The sequence below is a fragment of the Asterias rubens genome, chromosome 1 (genome assembly GCF_902459465.1).
Source record: "Asterias rubens chromosome 1, eAstRub1.3, whole genome shotgun sequence".
In the NCBI taxonomy this organism is placed as follows: domain Eukaryota; kingdom Metazoa; phylum Echinodermata; class Asteroidea; order Forcipulatida; family Asteriidae; genus Asterias; species Asterias rubens.
Window position 1 is genome coordinate 16105079 of NC_047062.1, and position 25358 is coordinate 16130436.

A 25358-nucleotide genomic window follows, 5' to 3' on the forward strand; every position below is an offset into this window, starting at 1 on the left:
GCCTGATAATGAGGCTTTTTTGACTGACTCCACGGCTTTGGCTACAGCTAACGGCTAGCCGCTTCGCATTTGCCTGTACTTTAATAATGCCGCTACAGCTATAACAGTAACAGCCATAGCCCGAAGCAGCCTATTAATTCAGATGTAGCCTGTAAAGCCTGGTTCATATGATATGGGAATGCAAAGCGAATTGAGACGCAGCAAAACCAGATTTTGTTTGTTAAAGGCAGTGGACACTATTGGTAATTACTCAAAATAAGTATTAGCATAAAGCCTTTCATGGTGACGAGTAATGGGTAGAGGTTGATGGTATAAATCATTGTGAGAAACGGCTCCCTCTGAAGTGCCATAGTTTTCGAGAAAGAAGTAATTTTCCACAAATTTGATTTCGAGACCTCAGATTTAGAACTTGAGGTCTTTAAATCAACCATCTAAACGCACACAACTTCGTGTCACAAGGGTGTTTTTTCTTTCATTATTATCTCGCAAGTTCGATGACCGATTGAGCTCAAATTTTCACAGGTTTGTTATTTTATGCATATGTTGAGATACACCAACTGTGAAGGCTAGTCTTTGACAATTACCAATAGTGTCCACTGCCTTTAAGATGATCTTCCTGATGCAAGGGAACTCGCCAAGCTAGCAACAGCCAATCTCTCATACAAACATTGGTTTCACATCGATGATTATGAGTTGTGCAAACCAAGAAACTGTGATTCAGTAAAAAGATGACATTACTTATTCTACTCATTGTGAAATCAGCGGTTAGCTTTGTTGAACTGGTGCATGTGCATAGCTCAACTTGAAATGAAAAATTATTTGCATTCACTGAATATGAACCAGCCTTTACTGTAGACATTGAGGTAGATAAACTGTCTTCCTCTTTGCCCGGTTTATTAAGCATGAAACTAGACTACAAAAAACACAGCTAATGTATTCTTTTATTTGCGATCGTCTATGTCTACTGACATTGTGTTGTTTCAATCAATTCAACTTGTTCTTTCCTTTGCAAAGCCAGTGCCTTGGCATTTCTGTTATTGCAACTGACATTTTCTACAGTGTATTTCTCCTCCCAGGCCATGTCTGTATACATGTTTGTTCTCCTGAATTTGATCGGTAACACCAAAGATGTTCATTGCTTCTTCCTGAGTTACTTAAATTCATTTGGTACAATTGCCCCTCATGCCGAGCTTGATTTGTTGTGCGGAACTCAATTGAAACATTTCAATTGCATCAGTTTTGTACAGGAAGTTCATAGTCTATTTTCATATTTGTAAGTCTATTGTTATATATTTCATCATAAAGACTGAGTTTATATGAGTTGAATCCACTGCAAGTACACAATTATCCTCCTTAATGGATGAAATTGTATTTCGGTTGAGCAGGGAGAACTTAAAATTTTAAACGGGCCATAATGTGATGAACTTAATACTCGGCCAAATTTCATAGAGCTGCTTAAAGCAGAACATATTGCTTTAAACAATTTGCTGCTAAGCGAAAATGAGCATGATACCAGCCATAAATGTGACAGAGTATTTTGATTGGTAATGAATCGTAAGCATAATTTATGTGTGCTTAGCTATTTTTTGTGCTTATAAAAGCAGCTCTATTGAATGTGGCCGTGGTAATTTGCTTTAATTTTCTTATTTATTTTCTTATTTATTTTGCAGCTATTAATTATTAAATGTGTGCATTATTTGTCTGTTTGTTCTTTGTTTTTAATTGTTGACGTCCAGCCAGCAGCTAAACGGAATGCATTTATGGCAACTAGCTATAAGTCGTTTAATAAGCTATATATTATTTGCACATAAAAGCTGAGATAATTTATATGTGATCGGAATGATATTGCATCTTAATGGTTTTGCCAGATGGGTAGAGACCCATTTAAAATCATTTGAGCATGTTGCATCGTACAGTATAACAAATTCTTAATACTGGCCTTAATACTTGTTTACTTTAATAGAGCTGTTCTTGAAAACACGCTAAACAGATTTACTTCGCATGTCAAAAGTTTGCTTAGCAGAACCAGGCAATATTATATTGTCATGTCCGAGTTGGTGGGTATGACTACGATTGGATCGCCGCGTCATGCTTTGAAGGTTATCGGTAATACCGTTAGCACTGGTCGTGTAAAATGAAGTTTATCTAACCCATACAAATTGCACTAATGACATAGTAGTTCTGAGTAGATAAAATGTCTCATATACTTAAATTAAAGCCATTGGACCCTTTTGGTACAGAAAGAAAAGAAAAAAAAGTTCACAGATTTACAAATTACTTACAGAGTTTACAGAAGGTAGTGGTGAAAGACTTCCCTTGAAATATTATTCCATGAAATGCTTTACTTTTTGAGAAAACAGTAAAACAATATAAATTCTCGTTAGCGAGAATTACGGATTTATTTTAAACACATGTCATGACACGGCGAAACGCGCGGATACACGGGTGGGTTTTCCCGTTATTTTCTCCAGACTCCGATGACCAATTGAGCCTAAACTTTCACAGGTTTGTTATTTGATATAGAAGTTGTGATACACGAAGTGTGGGCCTTGGACAATAGTGTTTACCGAAAGGGTCCAATGGCTTTAAACTGTGTGTATTGTTAACAATTACTCACAGATATCAAAGAATGTGATGATAGACCGTGTGGGAATGCAAGATGTTTAGAGCTTGAGGGCTCCCACCTGTGTGAATGTCCAGCTGGATACGCCTTTAATCAAGAGTCTCTTTTATGCGAAGGTAAGTTTTCATCGAAATATAGTTTCTCTTTTTGTTTAAACTAACCTTGCTCGATTTTAATATAATGTAGTTTTTCTTTTGTGGAAATCTTAAATGACACCCTGGCACTTTAACTGCACTCTGGTATTTGGTAATCATTTGAGGGTAGTGGCAAATATCAAATAGGTGACAGTCTACAACTGTTTTATGATTGATTGATTGATTTAATTTATTCGGATAAATCTACATCAAGAACATGCCAAAAATACAAACACAACAACAGGAGAAAAGACAATGAAATAAGATAAACCAAAATAGAACACAAGAAGCTATGATTTTTTGTTTTATTAACGAATATAACAATATTAAAAATCGCTCTGTGAAATAAAGCAAGTTCAAACCTTCAAATTTGCAGTGCTTTTACGAAGCAGATACAAAGTTTCATGAGTTTTTTTTTTTTTTAATCTATGTGGTTTGCTTGGCAAAGAGTGAGTGTGTAGTTGCTATTTAACCAGTGATTGAAATTATTTTTCCTGTTTTCACCAAAAACCAAAGCGGTTATCACTGAAAGAGGTGGAGTTTACTTGATTATTTAAACATTCGATACAATAAAAACTTATTTTACTCTTAACCACTTGTGTTAGAAAGTAACATAATTTAATTATTTGAATGGCTCAAAAGAAATATTTATTTTTATTTTGTTTAAAGAGCACTGCATCCCTCCTAACTCAGAAGACTCAAATCTCAAAACAATCCCTCAAAAAGCTGCCTTGTGATAAAGCTGGTACTGGCACTAACTCATTAAAAGATTTTTACCCCACACTCGTAAGAGAAAACAGTTTGACTGTTTAACTTGATTCTCTCAAAATGTAGAGTGGCGGCACGTTACTCTGGAGGTTGTTGGTTCAAATCCCGCCCTAGTCAATTTGTCTTCGTTCAACCTCGAATCAGAACAGAACAAGATTTTGGTAACCTGAGATTTATTTTGTGAGATATCTCATACTTTAAAGTATTAAATTGTGAAGTGTTTTATTCAAGCGGGGAAAAAAAAATACATTTATTGAGAAAGTTGAAACTTTACCCCTTTACCCCACTGTTTTTTACTGTCATTGACCAACTCTGATATTATTAGTACTCAATAACAATGTTCTGGTCGTCATCACAGACTATGACGAATGCCAGGTTGATTTCCAGACTTGCGGCAACGGAACCTGCCAAAACTTTGATGGATTCCATCTGTGTACCTGTCCCCTTGGCTATATGTTTGATGACCTGCTCTCATTGTGCCTTGGTGGGTTGTGTTAGTAACAATCATCTCCGAGCCGTTTTCACAAAACTTTATGCAAATTTGTGAGTTCTCTTGTGCAACGTTTTCTGAATGCCCCATTCAGAATAGTCGGCATTAAAATTAATTCATTATTTCTTTTTTTTTTTCTTTCTTTTTTTTACCCACCCACCAACCCCAAATTTTTATTTTTAAATATTCAATGGCTCCATAATGTTATTTATACACTGATGAACAAAGTAATGCCTCAAATCAACCAGATATTTTAGATGGAAGGTCTCCATGCAAGTACTTTTCAATGGATTTTCCCTGGCTTAAAAAAGCAAACAGCTTTGTAGTTTAATCTGACGACCATGGCCAGCTTGGTGTTTTTTCTTCATTTTTATTTTTTAGATTTTCAGTTATTTCTTCTGACCTACCAACCCACAATTCCGAAGAAGAAAAACTAATCGCAATTCAACATTGACTATTTTGAATGCCCCCCCCCCCCTCCAAGTTGTGCACCACTAACAAACAAATCTTGCGAAAGTTGACTTACACACAGTTGTGTAAAGTTTGGTGAAACCGGCTGTCATCATCAATCATTTCCATATGCATCTTCATCATCGTCATTCATCCAGACGTGACTTTCATCGCGATGCATCGGCCTAGCTTGTTCTGATCGCTTTGGTTTTTATTAATGCTTAGCAGTTGGTGGAAATCACAATGCAAGCAGGGTTGACGTACTCTGACACTATGAGACTACTCACTAGGGCAAGGGCTACTTATAATGAGTTTGTGGTGTTGTTTGGAGCTCTCTGTGGTTTTTATATTGACTGATTGATTGATTTTTTTATTTCGGTATATAAACACAAAAAATGGTCGGTAGTACCATAAGATCATGCTAACTGATTTTCTTATCCTCCACAATACTTGTCTCCATTGATTATTCATAATTAATATTTTGATTTCAAACTAATACTATGGTATTGGCTAACATGCCTTTTTCTGTTGCATTATGTTGCACTATAATAACATGCACTGTTTCCGTTATCCGATTGTATAAAGGTGTTAGGCAAGTGTGCTAAGCATGAAATGAAACTTGCTATTGAGCAAAACCCGGATATGTACCAAAGGGAAAAAACTCCTGCTATTTTACTTCTAAACAGACAGTGATTTGTCAAGATTCCTCCTGATTTCAGGATTTGTCTTAAACCTTCCTCGACTTTCGTGTTTTTTTCTTGAAAGGACTATGTTGGAACGGGCCCTCACAGTCTTAAGCGTCAGACACCTCAGATGAAAGAGGTCATTACATCACGTCATCAACATCATTCATGTTATCTTAAATTACATGTATCCATTGACCATTACCCATAGTTTTATACATACATTGTTTTATTCTATAACTCTGATACCGGCTGCACAAGCCTATTAGAGATCTGTGGTCTCAGTGTCTGTGCACATGGTGAAGACAATCAGATACATTCATAGAGCTGCTTAAGCACAAAAACTAGATAAGCATGACAAAATTATGCAAACAACAATCCAACTACCAGCCAAAATAACATGTCACATGTACAATCCATGACTGGTATCCTGCTCATTTTTGCTAAGCAGAAAATGGTTCAGCAATACTTAGTGCTTAAAAGGAAGGTACACGTTTGGTAATTACTCAAAACAAATATTAACTTAAAAACTGACTTTGTAACGAGCATTGGAGAGCTGTTGATAGTATAAAACATTGTGAGAAACAGCTCCCTCTGAAGTAGCATAAATTTTGAGAAAGAGGTATTTTCTCACTGAAATAATAAAAGACTTCTATCTAAAAGTCTTTTACACAAATTCACAAAAAGTACACAAATTCGTCCAACAAGGGTGTTTTTTCTCTAATCATTTTCTCACAACTTCGATGACCAATTGACTTCAAATTTTCACAGGCTTGTTATTTTATGCTTATGTTAGGATACACCAAGTGAGAATACTGGTCTTTGACAATTACCAAACGTGTACCTTCCCTTTAAGCAACTCTATACTTTATTACCCAACAGAAGTTTTTTCATACTATTGAAATATATTAATATAATACACATAGTGAGGTGCAATGTTCTCCAATTGAAAAACACAATACTGCCGGACTTGTTTAACCATTAGTTTACTGGCCCGACACTAAAACCACTTGCCTAAAACCACTCACTAGTTAATCACTGGCCATCGACCAAGACAGTTTTTGGTTACGACTGCCAAAATGCATTCCTGGTAATTGTGGTATTAATACCAATTCTCACTTAAATCATGACAAACAATTATTTATCATCCAGTTGATATTTTTTTTTTTTTTTTCTTTTCTTATTAAAGCTGAGAATGGAAATAGTTGCACCAGTGTGCCAGGTATTTGTGGTAACGGTACCTGTGTACCTAACGGTGAGGATCATGACTGCGAATGCCCGGACGGAGAAAGATTTAGCTGGCAGAGTAATCACTGTCAAGGTAAAAAAATCATCTCAAACTCAATGCCTCCAGAGCCATTTAAGGCGTTCAAAGTAGAGTTGGAACCCCCACCCCCCCCCCCCCACCCCATGAGAGAACGTACTTGATGTAAAAACCACCAGTGATACTTATAGTAACATTATATCTTTATATTTGTGTCTGTTCCAGCTATAGAGGGAGCCCCCTTTGTTTCTTTCAGGCACTAGGCAGTCCGTCAGGATCTTGCTGGTTCATGTCTTTTCTATTTGGCATTTTTATGTTCTTGCTCAAGAAATTATATAAATATGTATATATTTTTTAATGTCACACAATATTTTTATCTGCCTAGCTACCTGGGCCCAATTTCATAGCTCAAAGATTTGCTAAAGACAACAGAGTTATGTTTTCTAGAAAAAGGACGCCAGCTAAAATACCATGTCATTAATATGTACAATTTGTGACTGGTATCATTACCACTTAGTATCAAATTGATTTATAAGCACTATTTTCTGCTTAAGCAGCTCGGTGAAATTGGCCCCTGGTAAAAAGGTAGACTTCCTAACTTCAATCATTTAGCCTTTTTTAACACCCTCCCCCACTTCGATTGATAACAAATATTTCTTATTGGAGTATTTAAGTGTATCTTTGTATTCTGATTGTGTATAAAGTTTGTGATTGGTTTTTAATCATTGGCTCAAGTTTTGTTGTTAGACTCTGCTGTTTTGTATGTATTTTTCTTGTTGCTGCATGTATTTTTTTGAGATCTCATTGTGCCATTCTCTCTTTATTTCAATTGCTAGTTAAATATTTCATGCCCATTGTCCTTTTAGACTTTTATACCAGTCGCATTTCCATTGTTTTGTACATATCTTTTTGTCTCAATGTTTTCAAATGTGTTCAGCTAAATCTTTTGCATTGTAGTTTTTAAGAAATTTTAAAGAAATTTGTACTTTGTATCAAGTGTATTTAATCCAACCGGTTTTATATTCAGGTTGCTAATAAAACTGCTACTCTATTTCTCTTCTATAACCATTCTAATCTAAAATGTTGGGTTTTTTTTACTGTAGATATCAATGAATGTGCAGAGTTCCCTAGAATCTGTGGCCAGGCTAACTGCATCAATAAGTATGGAGACTACAGCTGTTCTTGTATTGAAGGCTATGAACACGATGCATCATCTAGATCATGTATTGGTTAGTTACAGTTAATCATCTCCCACCAAGCAGAGTTGTTATCTTATTCAAGCCCCCTTTCCCCAACTTCGATAAATTTCTTCCTATTTAGGTCAGGTTTCTGATTTAGTTTGTTGTCCGTTTGTTTGGTTGATTTTGGGTTTGTTTTGAGGGATGTTTGGGGAAAGAGGTAATCAAATATTAAAATCTCTAGACCTAAAGCCTTTTATTAGCCATCTGAAAGCACACAAATTTGTGCAACAAGGGTGTTGTTTCTTTTATTATTCTCTTGCAACTTCGATGACCAATTGAGTTAAAATTTTCACAGGTTTGTTATTTTATGCATATGTTGAGATAAACCAAGTGAGAATACTGGTCTTTGACAATTACCAATAGTGTCCAGTGTCTTTTAAGAGGAACGGTTTCCCGATCCATCACCAAACAAACTATTCTTTTTGTTTTATAAATTGTTTCATTAATGATCCCCAAACTGTTGTCTTCCAAAATTAATCATTCAGCTGTTTTTGTCTCTCTGCCCACAGATATAGATGAATGTTCAGTGAACGAGGACATATGTAATAATGGGTTATGCGTGAATGAGGATGGCGGGTTCCTGTGCATCTGCCCTGCACGCTCAGCCTTTGACTACAACACCATGTTCTGTGTGCCAACAGGTAGAATTTGAAAGGAATATTTTCTAGAATTGCAAAGGTCATGGGTTCGAATCCCGACCGAGTAATATGCCTGTGGATTTTTCTTCACAGAACTCAGGAGTATGAGTATACAGTGTTAACACACATCGGTGTTAGGGTGAAACCAAAATTATAATCCATTAAATCAGTCTGGTACCCACTGCTACCACATAGGATTCATACTGCCTCTAGCCACCGAGCGTGGTCCTAGCTCGGTGGTCCAGTGGTAAACATCTGCTCTAGCAGTGCAAAGGTCTGAGGTTCAATCCCACCCGAGTGCCTGTGGATTTGTTTTTCTCATGACTGTGGGGAAAATACTGAGTAAACAGTGCATTTCAAACCGGCTTATGGTAGAAACAAGTAATATTCTTTATCCCCAATGCAAATCTAACATCTGTTTAAAGATGTATTTTAATCTTATTTGTTTTATTCTTAATGCAATGTCTTTTTTCATTTCTGTATCAAAAATCCATCATATGGTTTTTACTTGAATTTGATGGGACTTGGTACCAAAAACAACACCCTTAGCATGAGGCCAAGTGCATCGAAGAATTCTGAATTGCACAAACATCAAAATACAATGCGAGGCAAAAGGGAAACCCCAAACATGCCCCCAGGCCCACTGTGTCTGATCACACATCAGAATAAATTTTAAAAAAGACAACATAAAAGAACAGTAACACAACTGTAACAAATATTCCTCTGTCCATTCAGGTGACCCCAACTCATTACCAGAGCCCCCTAGACGCGCTTTCACCGGCGGTAACACGGAGAGTATCAATGAATGTAACCAAACACCCAGCCCATGCACCGATGGAATATGCATTGATACCGATGCAGGATTCAGATGCCAATGCACCGACGGGTATCGACTGATTGAGGACGAGAACCGATGTGTTGGTGAGTCACATGTTACTTTTCAAAACAAAAATTGACTTGGTTTCAAAAAGGGCAAATGTTGTCAAGGATTGGGAGGTTGCCTTATTTTCGAAAATGGTGTTATTTCGGCAGAGGTGTAGCACAGTAAGACGAAAGAAAACTTGGGACAGAAAAAGCAAAACAAAAACTTTTCAGGATCATTTGTCAGTTTGAAGTCCTGCACCACAAGTGTATGTTTTTAAACTTACTGATGGAGTCAAGGCCGAGGTCTTAGCCCAAGACGGTTTCAAAAAGGGCCTTTACATGACACATTTTGACACTTATTGTTTTCATGAAAGTAAAGAACTGTGTGGTTAAATTTTAACAACTTTGATATTTTTTTGTCATAAAGTCTATCACTTATTCAATCGTTTCTTCATTCACAAAACATTTCAAAGCCTGCAGTGAATTTATAAACATTAAATGATACATATTTCCTTTTCATCCTTCATTTCTGAATTTATTTCCATCTTTAAAAACTCACTGTGTTAATTGAATATGCTAATCTGTATTGTTGATTTGGCCTGGTCTTTGGCTTGGTTCCTTCCTGTATAAAAGTTTTATCTGTTGTATATTCTGCATTTTGCTTTTACGTCTATGTACACAAAAGAACTTTTTTTGTTTAATGACACATGTTTCCTTTTACAGGCTTCCATGTTTCTGTTGTTGTAAAATTCTGTGTTAGCTTTTGTAGTCCAGATTTTGTTAACAGAGTGCTTCTCGTTTAACGTTTTAAAGTGCTTGTTTTAGTCCTTTTTAAATTTGTTCCGTCGATCATTATTTCCTTCCTTGTTAAGTGCTTTCTGTTAAATTGTGTACCTTTCTCATATTTTTGTTCTGCTTTTGTTATTGCATTATTTTTGTAAGTTTGTATCTCTGTATTTTGGTGCTGTTGACCTGGGTTTACTAATCAGTCTTTTAGGACATCAGCACCATAGCACTTGAAAACATACTGGTAGTATTAAGCGCTGTATAAATCATAAATGTATATTGTTATTACTTTTATTATGCTTTAGATGTTATGCACAATATAAGTTCTATTTATTATTATAGTCATCTTTAAAAACTTTCTATTTTAGTTGAGTATGCTAATCAATGCTGTTTGTTTGGCCTAGTCTTTGTCAGTATTTTGAACAAGTCTAAATTTCTCTTTTAAAAGTGGGTGGTTTTTTTCTGGGGTTTTTTGTATAATTTGTTTGCTGCAAATGTAAATGCTAAATATGTAATTTAATGTAGGCCTACAATTTATTGGTTTTAAATTTTAAAATTTTAAACTTTATAGCAATCTATCCCCTAGGCTACAAAGGCTTTTTTTTTTTTTTTATTGAACCAGAAATAACATCAATATATTCTTCAATTTTTTATTTTGTGTCTTCTATCGGTCCTAGATATAAATGAATGTGCATCTCAGGAAGAGGTTTGTCTGTATGGTAATTGCATTAATGAGAAGGGCTCCTTCCGTTGTGAATGCAGAGAGCCGCTGACCCTGGATAGCACCGGCCGGAGATGTATATGTAAGTAGCAGTAGTTAATCCTTCATGGAGTTTATTTTTTAGACCTTTCTATCACAGCGTCAAAGCCCAAGTTTTTGGCCAACTGAGGTTGGAAAACTATTGGGAAGTCATAATAAAAAACAAAAACAGATGGCCACAGTTTGTAACAATGCCACACAACTATTCAAAAATATAGTGTTGAATTTGTTAGAACCAAAGCAACTAATCATGAGAGATGTTTTATTTATTTGAAAGTTTTATTCATTTGAAAGTTTGCAAAAAGTGTTGAATTTTGTCAGACATCTGATAACACGATTTAATGTTTTGCTAACATTTGGCCGTACATACCAAACAGCTCGATTTGTTGAAATGTCTATCATGATGCCGCCATCTTGGTCAAGTTCCCTGTATCCAATAATCAGTAATGAAAGCTAATTTACATTGTACAAGGTACCAGACTACTTTTTCTTGCCTTGGTTTGATTACAATGAGTTGGATTAAAATAAAATCAAGATGGCAATATCATGGATGAGGTTCAAAGAACTGCTAAATTGGTCTCATAACTCAAAAAGCTGACTTTAAAAGAAATTTAAATAAGCACTTTCATACAGTGGTAAATATAAAAACTATATAAAAACTAGTTGTTTTTATTATTTTGTATAAATAAACAACTTCTAAATCGATCTTGTATGTTTAATTTCCCCCAGCTGTTATCGGTGTGGTCGGTACAGAAAGAGACAATAGAAAGAGTCTTTGCTGGCACAAAACAGATAATCCCGGGTACGAGTCAGTGTGTGGAATGATCGTTAATACAGCTCTGACTTACAAGGAATGTTGCTGCTCTGAAGGAGTGGGTTGGGGAACAAGTTGCGACCCTTGCCCTCCCAACGGTGGATGTGAGTCAATCTTAAACATTTCACTTCACATACTTTGTCTTTTGCACAAACGATAGTGATAAAACTGAAACTTGTAAATTTCTCACCAAATATAAAGAAATCCTGCTCTCTGCTTTGCTTCTCATGTGCATCGATTTTAAATTGCTACTTTTTGTGTAATTTAATATTTATTTTTAAAACTTTTTTTAATGATGTAAAAATCAAACTCAATTCAGCCTCCTGAAGGCTGTGAAACTTATTTCTGAAATTAACCAATCAATAATCAATAATAAATATTTATATGAATGTATTCCAAATGAAGATGAACAAGGAGTTCTCTGTGAGACTGGTCAGGATCCATCGGGTCAAACTGGCTCAGGACCGGCCGCTGTCCGTGAGTACCCAGACGGCTTCTATCATCCAACTGGTGAGGATGGAATATACGCACACGGTTCTGAAGGGACGACCAGCGTAGTGGAGGTGTAAGTTAGCATTCAGTGTTTTTTTCTTGGTTTTGTTGTTGTTTTGTTGTTGTTTTTTAGGGCATGTCTTGTTTGAGCAGTCTACTGATGGCTGAATGATGTGTGTGGGTGCAATTCCCAGTCATGATAATTGTGTCCTTGAAATAGTTCTGAAAAATAGAGTTTCAAAGGATCAAATGCAGATCAACAAGAAACAATGTGATTATTTAAAACGAAAGCTAGCTAGAAGTTATATCTTCCGTTTTACAAATGTTCTTAATAATGATAACAAACCTCTTTTTTTTCAGGTTTAATCCAAATGTTGGTCCAGACCAAGGTGGTCCTCGTCCATTTAGAGAACCGTATCCGACTGGTCAGTCCACTGGAGGTTCTCCACCCTACACTGGTAGGCAACCTCCCTACACAGGCGGGCAACAACCGAACCCTGCTGGTCAGCCACCGTACTATGGTGGTCAGTCACCAAACCCTGCCGGTCAACCTCCCTACTACGGTGGTCAGTCACCAAACCCCGGTGGCCAACGACCCTACTATGGGGGACAGACACAGAATGCTGGCGGTCAACCTCTTAACACTGGCGGTCAACAACCTTATTATGGTGGCCAGTCACCAAATCCTGTCCGTCCAAATCCCTACTACGGTGGGCAGACGCCAAACCCTGGCGGTCAACCCCCGTACACTGGCAGACAACCTCCCTACACAGGTGGTCAGTCACAAACTCCAAGCGGGCAGCCTCCGTACTACGGAGGGCAGCAGCAACCATACCCTAGTGGTGGGCAGAACTACCAAGGAGGAGGGCAGCAACCAACATACCCTGGCCGACAACAGCCCAACTATAACCCCAACCCTAACACCAGGCCACAAGGTGTTAATCCTAGACCTCAAACTGGAGGTGGAGGACAGCCAAGCAGGGGCACATCTGGGCAAGGTAAGAACAATTGGAAAACAAAATTGGGTGGCTATTAAATCGTCCTTACTCCCAACTGAGAAGCTGAATAATGCACGACACATCCACGTGTTTGAGCTGCAGCCAGTCACACTGACCCATATGACCCCTGAGCACAGCCAGATTATAAGCTGAAATCGATTCTCAAGGAAGCCATTTGAAAATCTGAAACTCTTTGTTAAACTTAGTTTATGTTTCCATGTTATTGGATTGATAAACTGTGGGCTCATAAAAGTAACTTAACAAAAAAAACAGAAAAAAAACGAATGATAATAATTCACACAAAAATATCTTGATTTTTAATAAATACTCCTTTGTTTTCTCAACAAACTTCAGGCGCAGGTGCCTGTGATAGTTTACCACAAAACATCTGCGGTCAAGGGAAGTGCCTCAATGTGGAGGGGACCTACACATGCCAGTGCTACGCTGGCTTCTCATTTGATAACGACCAAAAACGCTGCGTACGAGCAAGATACAACAGAGGCTGATCAGCAACTCTTTCTTAAAATCTTAATATCTTTTTCTGTGTATGTTTTGATGTGGTTTTTATCGGTTGTGCCTTCCATTGTACAAAATCCATTTTCAAGAAGCAGCTTATGCACATTGGAAGGGTTGGGGCGTGGTTATCACCCCCCCCCCCCCCCCCCTCCCCAAAGCTGCATGGTGAGCCAATGTACCCAGACTACGAACTAACATGCTGCATTTTAAGCTATGGAGCATTGGAAACATCTTCATTCATTTCTGTAATGGGAATTGTTGATTATTGGTGGGGTCTTTGTTTTGTTTATTTGGTCAGTTTAAAAATGTCTATATTTTGAGGTTTACAAGCAATCATTTGGCCTACTTGACTGTATTTGTGTGTTTCGTAGAAACTCAAGCAGTCACATGAAGTCACATGAACTTGTCTCTCCATGCTTACTTGAGATCCCCATAAACAAATACTGGATTTAGTTTGAGGTGAGTATAATAATTCAGCTCAAGCTCAATCGACTTTTAAACTTGCAACAGCTTAAAAATTCCAAATAAATATCAACAAAATGAATATATTTTAATCTGTTGTATAATCTTTTAAACATCTAGAAGTTTAACCTTGAAAATTGTATATTATTATTACATGACACATCTGCTTTTGTTTGATTTGCCGTTTGTGCAAAAATGTTGAAGCCAATGTTCCTCTTAAAGGTTCGGTCTTAGATTGGTTTTTGTCAATGAAATGCTGATTTATAGACAAAATTATCAAGAAACATGAAGTAAAAGTCAGTCACCTGTGAAAGTTTCAGCTGAAAACAGTGTTTGTACAGCAAACAAAACATGGTATTTTCATGAAGAACGTTGAATCCATCCACGTTTAGTGAGGGGGTGGTGATTACCAACAACATCTCTGGGCGCAGCATTCACAAACGGACACCAAGGAAATTAGACTTCTCAGTCGACCCTCAGAAATCTGAGAACCGATTCATGCATGAATCGTTTCTCAGACTGAAATGTTTTTGGATCAAAAGTTATCCAAACCATATTACTATGAAAGTGGAAGTGTCGTGGCCGAGTGGTTAAGAGCACCGAATTCAAACTCGGGCGTTTCTGATCAGCAGAGTGTGGGTTCGAATCCCCAGCCGTGACACTTGTGTCCTTAAGCAAGACACTTAACCATTGCTTCGTATGGGATGTAAAGCCGTAGGTCCCATGTGTTGTGTAGCGCATGTAAATGAACCCAGTGCACTTATCGAAAAAAAAGGGGTTCGCCCTGTTTTTTTTTGCTGTGGCTGCTGTATGCGTCGAAGCACATTGTAAACCCTTAAAGTGTGCTAAATAATTGGGTCTCAGAATTCATCACTGCAATAACCTACATCTCTCTGAAAGTTTGTATATACTCAGCGCCTTGAGTACCTTGTTATATAAGACTTTGATATTATTATTATTATTATTATTATGAAGGGAATCCTTTCCCAAAAATTGTCATGCTACCAACAGCTGCTGAGTGCTTCTTACCAAGCAAGTTTCATGCCCATTCATTTTGAGAGTACATTATCTATGCCCGAACCTTTAGAGGTATCATAAAGGATTGGTAAGGATGAAAAAACACCATTGTCGAATTTTAGTCTGAAACCTCGGAGATTATAAAGCTCAAGGATCACTTTTTTTCTGTGAAATATTTCCCTCTGAAATTAAAGTCACCATGTTCAAGAAAACTGTATCTGAAAACCTTAACAAAAATGCAACAAGATTTCAGTTTGTTACAACAAAAATTAAGGACACGGTTACATGGTGGAAAATGTGCAAGGTTTTTAACTATTTGGGGACATTATCTTCTCCCTGCCCAGATTTTCATAAGTTTGGTATTTCATGTAAAATTTGCAGTATATGCTGCCCAAATAAATTCAACAGAGACTGATCACAATTATTGGCATTCTAGCTCAAATTTACTGACGTCTTCAAGGAAATTGAGTCTGCATCCAACTTCTCTTGCATTTCATTTGACATTAATAAAAGCATACATTAAATTAGTAAACAGTATAAGAACAAATTAGCACCTATTCCAAAGAAATATATATATAGTTTTTTTAAGACATTATTTGTTTATTTACTAGATAGCATGTACTCCCCCCAAAAAAGGTTTCCTTTTTTTATTTATTCATCATTTTAGGGAAGTAAATTGGTATATTATGTTTCCAAAAACTTTGAAATACCCAAATTTTACATAAAATTATCAACAGCCAAAAAATCTTACACATTTTGTTTTTATTCATCCAAAAAATGTTTCCCGTTGTAGCCATACTTTGTGTTTGGCTTTGTTTCTCGAGTCACACTCCTTGTATTTACTCAAAACCAATATTTTAATTTATTATATACCCAATTGTTAGCATTGCCAATTTGGCTTCAATATTTGTAGCAGTGTATATAAAAAACAATGTCTGCTTAAAATAGTTGGTATCAATTAACATATAATGTACATCGTCTTCCAATGCAGTCGTAAATCTAAATGCATGTTTGGAAAAGGAAGTTATATTTTAGTTAATGAAGTATAGCACTGTTCTTTGTCTATAACTATCATTTGCATTCTTTTAATGATAAATTTTATCTGATAAATTTTATGTATTTACCATATTAATTATCCTATAAATTTCATTAAAAACAAACTGCAGGTACCGAATGCAAAGGCTCAAACCAATAAGCCATTTGCGAGTTGAAATTGTTTCTGAATTAACTTATTAGTGTCACAAAATGTTAGTTATAATAATGAAAACGTTTGCCTAAAAAGACAATCAGGGTGGTTTAAAATGCTGAAACCAAACACAATTACAACAAATTACAAGCAATATACAGATAAGTAGTAACCAAGCAAATTAAAATAACGCACATTTTAGGCAGATCTATTGGAGACAGTTTAAATAGTTCAGGGCAAGCTTGTGTGTAGCAACCTCCAAATCAATGAGCAAACCCTAGTACCATTGTGACATAGACATTCATTTAAAATTGTCAAGAGTGTTTGCCCTTTCTACATGTATGTTATCACACAAAAGCTAATCAAGAATCAGGGAACATAGCAACTGTTTCTGAAGTCTTGAGGAAGTCAAATTTAAGCGGTAAATTGTGACTCAGCAAGTCACTTTATTACCAGACATAATTTCAAACTTGCAAATGGCTTATTCAAACCATGGAGGAAGGAATAGGAGACTTTCCAACGCTAGGTGGCAGCAGACATACCGGGTAAATTTCCATTGTTTACGTAGTTCTGAACATGCGCATAATTCTGAGAACAATGGATTTACCCGGTAAGTCTGCTGCCCTCTATCGTCCCAGAAAGTCTCCCATTGTTCAAACAGTCCAAAGGTGTGGTAGTTAACCTTACACCATCAGATGTTAGAATTTCAGGCCTGAAATTATGGCGTCTTTGCCCCCGTGTCTTGGCCTTGGTGCCCCTTAAAAAGTTTCCCTTACTCGGATGAAATTCCAGGCCTGAACTTGCTATGTATTCCCGTGTGTTTCCTGAACAAACTTCTGGTTGGATAATGCTCAAGTGGTGAAAGTGAAAGCAACTGATTCGAACACTTGATCTGACAGCAACAACAAAACCCAGTTTGCCAAAAAACACAGCATTGGTAAATAGCACCATTCAAAGGCACTATGTTAGCGCCCAATATACTCCTCTTTGACACCAGTGCTTTAGCATTTTTACAAAAAGCTGTCCAATTCTGTTTGATAGTGTTCACAACCCATCCAATGCTCTTATACCCATACTAAACTACAATCACACCGACTCTCTATGCACAGGTGAGGTCAGTTAAAGGCACTGGACACCTTTGGTAATAATTGTTAAAGACCAGTATTCTCACTTGGTGTATCCCAACACTTGCTTAAAATAACAAACCTGTGAAAATTTGGACTCAAGTGGTCATCAAAGTTGCAAGAGAATAATGAAAGGAAAACACCCTTTTTGCACAAAATGTTGAGCTTTCAGATGCCTAAGGCTTCAAGCCTGAAGTCTTAACATTTGAGTGAGAAATAACCTCTTTCTCAAAAAGTCTGTACTTTAGTTGGAGCTGTTCAACAGCTCCCCATTACTTGTTACCAAGTAAGTTTGTATTTTAGTAATTATTTTGAGTAATTACCAATTGTGTCCAGTGCCTAAAATAATCTTCCCAAATACTTTTTTTTATACATGTAGTCCAGAGAGTTAAGTGCATAAAACACTTGACCAGAGAAAACAGTAAAAGAATTGGAACAGTATGTTTGCAAGGCACTCCAAATTTGATTGTGCATCTATTTCATCTGCACAAGATGACATCTACATACATGTATAAGTTATTTGCCATGAACACATAAGTTCTGAATCTATGGCGGCCAATAAAAGCAAAATATGCAAAAGAAATTGTTTGAATCTTATCTTTGCTGTTACTATGGTCGTTACTTGGGGACGTCTTACTTAGCATTGTTTGGCAATGTTAATTTTCCTAAAATGTCGCCCGTTAATTCTAAAACAAACTACTGGAGCTCTTCTTGTTCCTGGCTGTGGCTGCTGTATGCGCCGCAGCACCTTGTAGACCCTTATAAGATGCTAAGTAATTGGGTCTCAGAATTCATCACTGCAGTATAAACCTATCTTTCTGAAAGTTTGGATATACTCGGCGCCTTGAGTACCTTGTTTGGTAGATACGTGCTCTTTATAAGACTTTGATATTATGTGATCTGTCAGGCCTGTATGCTTTGCTTTTTGAAAGGGCAAGGGCACCAAGGCATTTTCTCTTTGGCAAAGGGCACCCTATGAGAAAGTTGTAAATTTCTACTGGAGCAATGGCAAGTGGCAACGGAGGAAATCCATTGGGGATGCTCTGTGTATGTGTTTTGGTGGGGTTTTTGTTTGCCATTACTGAATGTCACACCCGGTGTTCATTTTAGTGCCTCTGACTAAAGACGTATGTTGGGCAGCGCCTACACACAAGAGTAAAAGCGCCCCACTTCTGGTGTTAAACACTGGTACATGTGTTACCTAGCTGCCAAGTGAATTGGGTAGGGTTTACTGTGATAACTCTATATTTGTATACATGTTGGAAGGTACTCACACATAGATCGTTGTTGTCCGTCGTTTCTTTTGACTATAAGCATACCAAGGCAAATTGTGCCTACACAGGATTATGCCCACATGGTTAATTTATTACCATGTAATACTATTATATGAACCAACAAGCGTTGGGTTTTTTCAAGTGTTTTTTTAAATATGATTGTGGGCTCATTGATTGTTCATGTACATATCAAGTCAAACTACTTCATACTTCACTGCCTGAAGAGGCATTAACAAATTCATATAAAAAGGAACTAACACTTTACAGTAGAAAGTGTGTGCCATTGATCAAACACAAAGCTGTTTGTCTGAGTTTAAAGGTTTGGTAATTTTTGTCAATGCAATGCATATTTATAGGCACAACTATCAAGATACAATAAGTCACCTGTGAAAGATTTAGTTGAAAACTGCGAAAGCAAATACACATTTTCACTAAGAACGATGAGGTTCAAGTACTAGAAACAGACCAACTTCATCTCAACTTTTGCTGATTCAAATTTTGCAACATATTTTTCATCAAATTTTATTGATTTCATTGGGGGTAGGCCCCTATGCCAGACAAAACTATTTAGCAAAATGCTTACTACCATTATACTAAGTAGGCTTTCAAATAAAAATTACACAGTTTGTTTAACAGATCATTTTCACCAAAATCGTGACCCAATCGTAAAATGCAACATATTTGGAGATTGGCAGTAACTAAAGGGATTGATTATTAGTAAAATCTGAAACAAGGTTAAGTAAGGATATGGAAAGGTTTGCAGTGACACCATGTAATGACTATCTCTAATGAGTTGGGGTGGTTCTGAAAAGAAACGTTGGGTTCAACTTGACGTTTCGATCAGCATGCTCTGATCGTCTTCTGGAGAAAGAAGACGAGTTCAAACGAACAGTTCTTTTCAGAGATAGTCATTAGAGATAGTCATTACATGCTGTGACCACAAACCTTTCCATATCATATTTCCACCATGCAAAGTTTAAAATCCTACTTAAGATTATGTAACCTTTAAATCTTATAGCCGGGAAAACATACATGAAGCAAAGTCAAACTTGGCTTTTATAAGTTATACTTCTATAAATCTCTTAACGAGTATCAAACTTTCATGAATAGAAAATCCTTGGTCACTGATTAAGGCACCGTTGATTCTATTTACAGATAATGTTTCTTTAGGCGGAGAAAAAAAAAGTTTTAAGTTTTCACCCATCAGTCTCAGAAATCCATTCCTCTTTCCCCCCCCCCCCCAGTACAATTTCAATCACTGTTAGCAACTTAGAATCTTCCTTTCAGGCTCTCAACCATACACTATTGGTAATACCTCAAAATAGTTGTTAGCATAAAAACTTACTTGGTAACGAGTAATGGAGAGCCTTTGATAGTATAAAACATTGTGAGAAACGGCTCCCTCTGAAGTAACGAAGTTTTCAAAAAAAAGGAATTTTCTACGAATTTGATTTTGAAACCTCATATTAGATTTTGAGGTCCCAAAATCAAGCATCTGAAAGCACACAACTTTGTGTGACATGAGTGTTTTTCCATTTCATTATTATCTCGAAACGTCAATGACCAATTGAGCTCAATTTGTCACAGGTTTGTTACTTTATGCTGCATTATGTTGAGATACACTAAGTGAGAAGACTGGTCTTTGACAATTACAAATAGTATCCATAGTGCCATCAAATAAAGTTGTTTCATTGAATTAATTCTTCCTGGGACTGAAACAGGGTTACCCCCTTTACAGTTCATACGGATGTAGGCTTGGATATCATACGTCAGAAGTCTGGCTGGTAGAGCAGAAAGCACTACCTCCCCAACTTTATAAGATTAATTAAATGCGAATTTTTACAGGAATTTAACTGTCAATTTGGTGGGAGACAAATCTATTTATAACAAGCAGTCAAACAAATGTTTCGTTATACTCTGCTGATGACTGGGTGGAAGTGATGCAGAAGCCAAAAAATCTTTAGGGCTAAATTCTTGGATTCACATTTTGAATTCTAGGTCATTTGTAAAGATTTGCCAACCAGTAGACTATATGTAGAAATATATGATCTTTCCTTAATGCACACCAGGTTTGTATGAACTTGGTGGGGAAAAAACACAATGCTAAGATTTGAGTACTCAATGCTCATTCAGGCGCATGATTTCAGTCTCTAGATTGTCTCTTAAAACAGCATTTGTCATAATGATTAATCTGTTGGAGATCTTATCATCTTTCAAAAGTAGAATACATTAATTTACACAAGTTTCCCTCGAAATTGTCAGGCTTTCTTTTACTTTGCGACCTTAACAGGGTCCCCCATTTTGTCCCAAAATGTTAAACTCCACAAAATAGCGGAAGACGTTCGATCATAAAGTAAAAGGAAAACCACACAAGGGATTGTGAGTGAATCATTACATTCTAGTATTACACGTAAAACATCTTTCCAACCATACTGATTTCAAAACAATGTGCCAAATCCAAAAGGCAACGTGTCCCTTTATCTTAGATGGATCCTAGTCCGATCTTCAAGTATTTAGACTTTCTTAATGCACAGCTTCAATTCTAAAACAATTCTCATCACAACAGAGTTGCATCTTTGTTTTTGTCTTCTAATCTCTATATGGAAGTCAATAATTTGATATTTGTGTTAACAGCTTGTTCGCCTACTTTTTTTGTCTAATCGACCTTAATGCACTTGATGTCATTTGAGTTGGCCGCCCTTGCGTTGAATTCAAAAAGAGGTTGCTTATTGGCGCATCTTGTGAGGGGCGTTTACAAAACTGTGCGATTCCACCTAATCATTTTTACCTCTGATGGTGACAGGATTACGTCAAAGAATAGGATCCATTGGCAGTCAGTGAGTGGACCAAACAACTTTCTTATGGTGTTTTTGTCGTCTCATGTCAACAACAATTCATGGTTTGCCTATGCATTATAAAAGGGAAAGAGTTAGTGGGGGAGATGCTTGGATCAGATCATGATATCCAATGCAACCTTTAAGATCCCAATAAACAGACTCCACAATAAAGATTCTTTTTCCGGCTCTTCATCCATCGGATAAAGCTTCCCTACCGACGGATCTTGCTCACTTTCCATTCTCCATGGATCAACCTCCTCCAACGTCTGATCCAGTAAAATGTCAAACTCGTATAAAGTAACATTCGGATAAAGCGGATGTCCATAAACCCCTATCCCCACGGGACGTTCTATTGACTGGCAGATGTCAATGATTTCTTCTCCGAATGTTGCCGCCTTCATATCATAGTCATCATACGTTGGATGCATCGTGGTTGACGACACGTACACATCAGCATCGCCTTCCAGGGTCCTTAGACTGAAGCGAATGTTCCCATTGCGACTGAGTTTGTAGTAGGTGAAATTCCCCGATGGGACAGACCCTGTTACTGTCTGCAAGAGTATGTGAGTTTCACAGATGTAGCCATGCAACCATGACAACAGAATATGGAGGAACAGTACGATGGTAGAAAGACGGACACTGACGAACATGTACATGATGGCTGGCCAAAAGGTGCTGAGCTAACCATCAACACAAATGGAGACTGTTGAGAAATTGAAAGTGTGTTAACTTAAGATTTGTCTACTAATTTTCTTTTTGCAGTTAAGGTACTTCCATAGGAAAAGCTTTGAATCTGTGGGAAAGTTTTGATGCAGCCCCAAGCACAAGACCAGAGCAACAGAAGCCATTAAGACGGTCTCTATGGCCTCTGCTTACAGAATTCCAGGCCTGGTTTAGTCATCCAGTAGACAAAATGTTTACTACATTAATTTGTAGTACACCCCTTACTCTATATCACTGACAGGTACATCATGTCCATACACTGACAACTATTATGGTCTACTCTTATTAGTATTAGGTGACAATGAGGACTGCACTGTATGGTGGTACCTTTTTGACAGCTTAGGGCTTTATTAGTATTACACTAAAAAGGCATCTACAACACAAATGTCAGTTCCCCCCTTTTCAAGAATTGCTGTGTAAAGTGATTTGAAGAGATCTGCTTTGAATGCTTTGTGTAAAACGGTGTGGTTTGTTTATGAGTAGAGGTATTTTTAATGAACAAATTACAAAGGTTGCTGCGTAATAAAGTACAGAACAGGCAGTGTTCCCAGCTGCCAGCCCGTGGGTGGGTGTGGCCAAGGTCCGGATTTAGATTCTAGCGGCCTAGAGCAGCCTAGGATGCAGCCTAAAATGGGGTGTAGGATTGTCCAACTAGAGTTTAAAATAGTTAAATCATTAAATTGAAGAATGTATCCATTCTATGGAAGTAGTTATGTATTGTTAGTAATGTCCGGAAACTAGACAACAACAAATTTTTACAAAATGATTGAAGTGTCAAGCAGCTACTCTAACCCCACAAGTGGCAGTCATCCCATTTCAGTATAATTAACAACGAATAGAAAAACACACGAGCTACATTTGAGAAGGAGCTTTTTGCAAATGTATCCTACCTTGTGAAACTTAACGAGTACACACGAAATGTATTTAGCAAGGCAATTTCTTACGTTCTCACAACCATACACATTGAGTTGAGTGTGATTTTTGTGGACGTGCGTGGTGTATTGCTGGTACAGTGGTAGTCGGGTTCTTTTCTTTACAGTCATGGCTCTTGAACACCACTACGATAATAGACGTCTAGATTTCAAGCCGCAGCCAGCCGATTAAAATTCAGAAAATAGAACAGATACAGTACAGGGAGGTGACAAAATGTATCATTTTGCTCATTTCTGAAGGTGGATCATGTTCTTTTATTCAAACAAGAACTGAAACTTAGACACTTTTATTTGATAATTTTACAATTGAATGGCTTTTAATGTTTGGAGAGCAAACAAATGTTTAAAAATGAGCCGCAAACACCATGGAGGAATGCAAACACCGAGGCAAATACACTACAAAACCATAATTTGAACAGACTATTGTACCCTTCGCATTGATAAGAAATAATTGTAATATTGTCGTGACCAGCATAACTGGATAAGGCCTTACAAGGCATACAATCAATAGCTTTCTAGCAATACTAAACAAAGACATAAAACAAAACAAATCTTATCTACAAAATGACCGATGGAGTGCATGCCCGACAGTGGACACTATTGGTAACTGTCAAAGACCAGTCTTCTCACTTAGTGTATCTCAACATAATATATGCATAAAATAACAAACCTGTGAAAATTTGAGCTCAATCGGGTCGTCGAAGTTGTGTGCTTGATTTCGAGACCTCAAATTCTAAATCTGAGGTCCAAATAAAATTCGTGGAAAATTACTTCTTTCTCGAAAACTATGTCACTTCAGAGTGAGCCGTTTGTCACCATCAACCTCTCCCCATTACTCGTCAACAAGTAAGGTTTTATGCTAATAATTATTTTGAGTAATTACCAATAGTGTCCACTGCCTTTAAATATCCCACCACAATTATTTTCCAACATTCTATATACGGATGGAATAGTCTCTGTTATATTTGAGATCAGTGGGAAACTTGCAGTGGTGTCTGCTCCGAAGTGATGCAGTTTTAGTGTAAGTTTCCAAAATTTAAATAATCTTGCAGCATGAAACTTGAAACCGTCTTTAATTTGATGACGCATCCGACGGAACGTGTCAAATACAGCAGATTTGGGTGCATGCAAACCAACCTGATTACCCGTTAGCGATTATATAATTCCCTCAGTCCTTTACCTTATCATACCAATTTATTCACGCACTTATTCTTGCCTTTTGGTGAGGTAGGCGTGTCAAGCGTTCTTCATAAAACCTTATTTGGTAATGAGTAAATGGGGAGAGGTTGATAGTATAAAACATTGTGAGAAACGGCTGCCTCTGAAGTGACGTAGTTTTCGAGAAATAAGTAATTTTCCATGAATTTGATTTCGAGACCTCAGATTTAGAATTTGAGGTCTCGAAATCAAGCATCTGAAAGCACACAACTTCGTGTTGCAAGGGTGTTTTCTTCTTTCATTATGATCTCGCAACTTTGACGACCAATTGAGCTCAAACTTTCACAGGTTTGTTATTTTATGCATATGTTGAGATACACCAACTGTGATGGCTATATAGTCATTGACAATTATTACCAATAGTGTCCAATGTCTTTAAGAACCCCGCCTTTGTTCACTATTTGGGCTTTCGCAGGCATGCTGTACGTCCATCTAAGAGTACCTCTCACATTAGATACATTTCTGGATGAATCACCTTTTTGTAGCTCTGCTTGTACAAATTTGTCAGCCTCTAACTGCTACTCATGTGTAAGGACATCCTGAGATTCTGTCCCCCATCTGGGAAATCAACATGGGATGGAGGAGAAGGATTCAAAAGAGGGCGCTTTCAGAAAAGTTTGTTCATTTCGCTTTACGCGTCACAGAATCTTCTGCCACTAATTGTACCTCATCCCTCATGCCCTCGATCGTCATCACTGCCACAATGTCCAGACTGCGGACGTCCAACTACATCATAAAAGACAACAATGATCATCTTTGCCACTGTAATGACGTTATTAAGCGATATACCCCCCCCCCCTAAAAAAAGACCCAAACAAAGTAAGCTTTTACTATGGCCCCCCCCCCTCCCCCTTTACGCCACTGTATTAATAACTAAAATAACTTATTGGATTACATTTTGTGGTTTTAAACAACGCTGATTTGGCTCCCCTGACTTCTTCGTTAGTTTACTGACCATCACGGTACAACGTGCCTAGTAACCTCTGTATTCACTGAACTAGAAAATGGAAGAAATAAGCGGGTCTTACCATCTCTGTGCTTTCACAAAAGATTGAAAGCTTTCG

At 37.2% G+C, this 25358-nt stretch overlaps 2 protein-coding genes across 3 annotated transcripts in view; one reads left to right on the plus strand and one right to left on the minus strand.

Moving 5' to 3' along the window:
• Positions 1-13669, plus strand: part of LOC117290807 (fibrillin-1-like) — a 49510-nt gene extending 35841 nt beyond the window's left edge. The window contains exons 30-40 of one of the 2 annotated variants that reach the window (XM_033772379.1): positions 2620-2739; positions 3884-4009; positions 6338-6469; positions 7516-7641; positions 8163-8294; positions 9027-9212; positions 10619-10744; positions 11431-11619; positions 11921-12080; positions 12368-13005; positions 13360-13669. In XM_033772379.1, coding sequence (XP_033628270.1) covers positions 2620-2739; positions 3884-4009; positions 6338-6469; positions 7516-7641; positions 8163-8294; positions 9027-9212; positions 10619-10744; positions 11431-11619; positions 11921-12080; positions 12368-13005; positions 13360-13511 — 2087 coding nt within the window. In that variant the 3' untranslated portion in view covers positions 13512-13669. The remainder of the gene's footprint in view (positions 1-2619; positions 2740-3883; positions 4010-6337; positions 6470-7515; positions 7642-8162; positions 8295-9026; positions 9213-10618; positions 10745-11430; positions 11620-11920; positions 12081-12367; positions 13006-13359) is intronic. The other variant, XM_033772372.1, reaches the window with a different exon arrangement.
• A 6500-nt stretch (positions 13670-20169) lies between these two features.
• Positions 20170-23122, minus strand: LOC117300823 (UPF0669 protein v1g209471-like). Its single transcript, XM_033784698.1, has 2 exons — positions 23035-23122; positions 20170-22124 (listed from the first exon to the last, which is right to left on the minus strand). The coding sequence occupies exon 2, from the start codon at positions 22075-22077 to the stop codon at positions 21535-21537; it is 543 nt and encodes a 180-aa protein (XP_033640589.1). The 5' UTR covers positions 22078-22124; positions 23035-23122; the 3' UTR covers positions 20170-21534.
• Between the last annotated feature and the right edge of the window lie 2236 nt (positions 23123-25358).

Excerpts from the sequence above, each read along its gene's own strand:
- LOC117300823 (XM_033784698.1), bottom strand. The coding sequence starts at position 22,077 with ATGTACATGTTCGTCAGTGTCCGTCTTTCTACCATCGTACTGTTCCTC.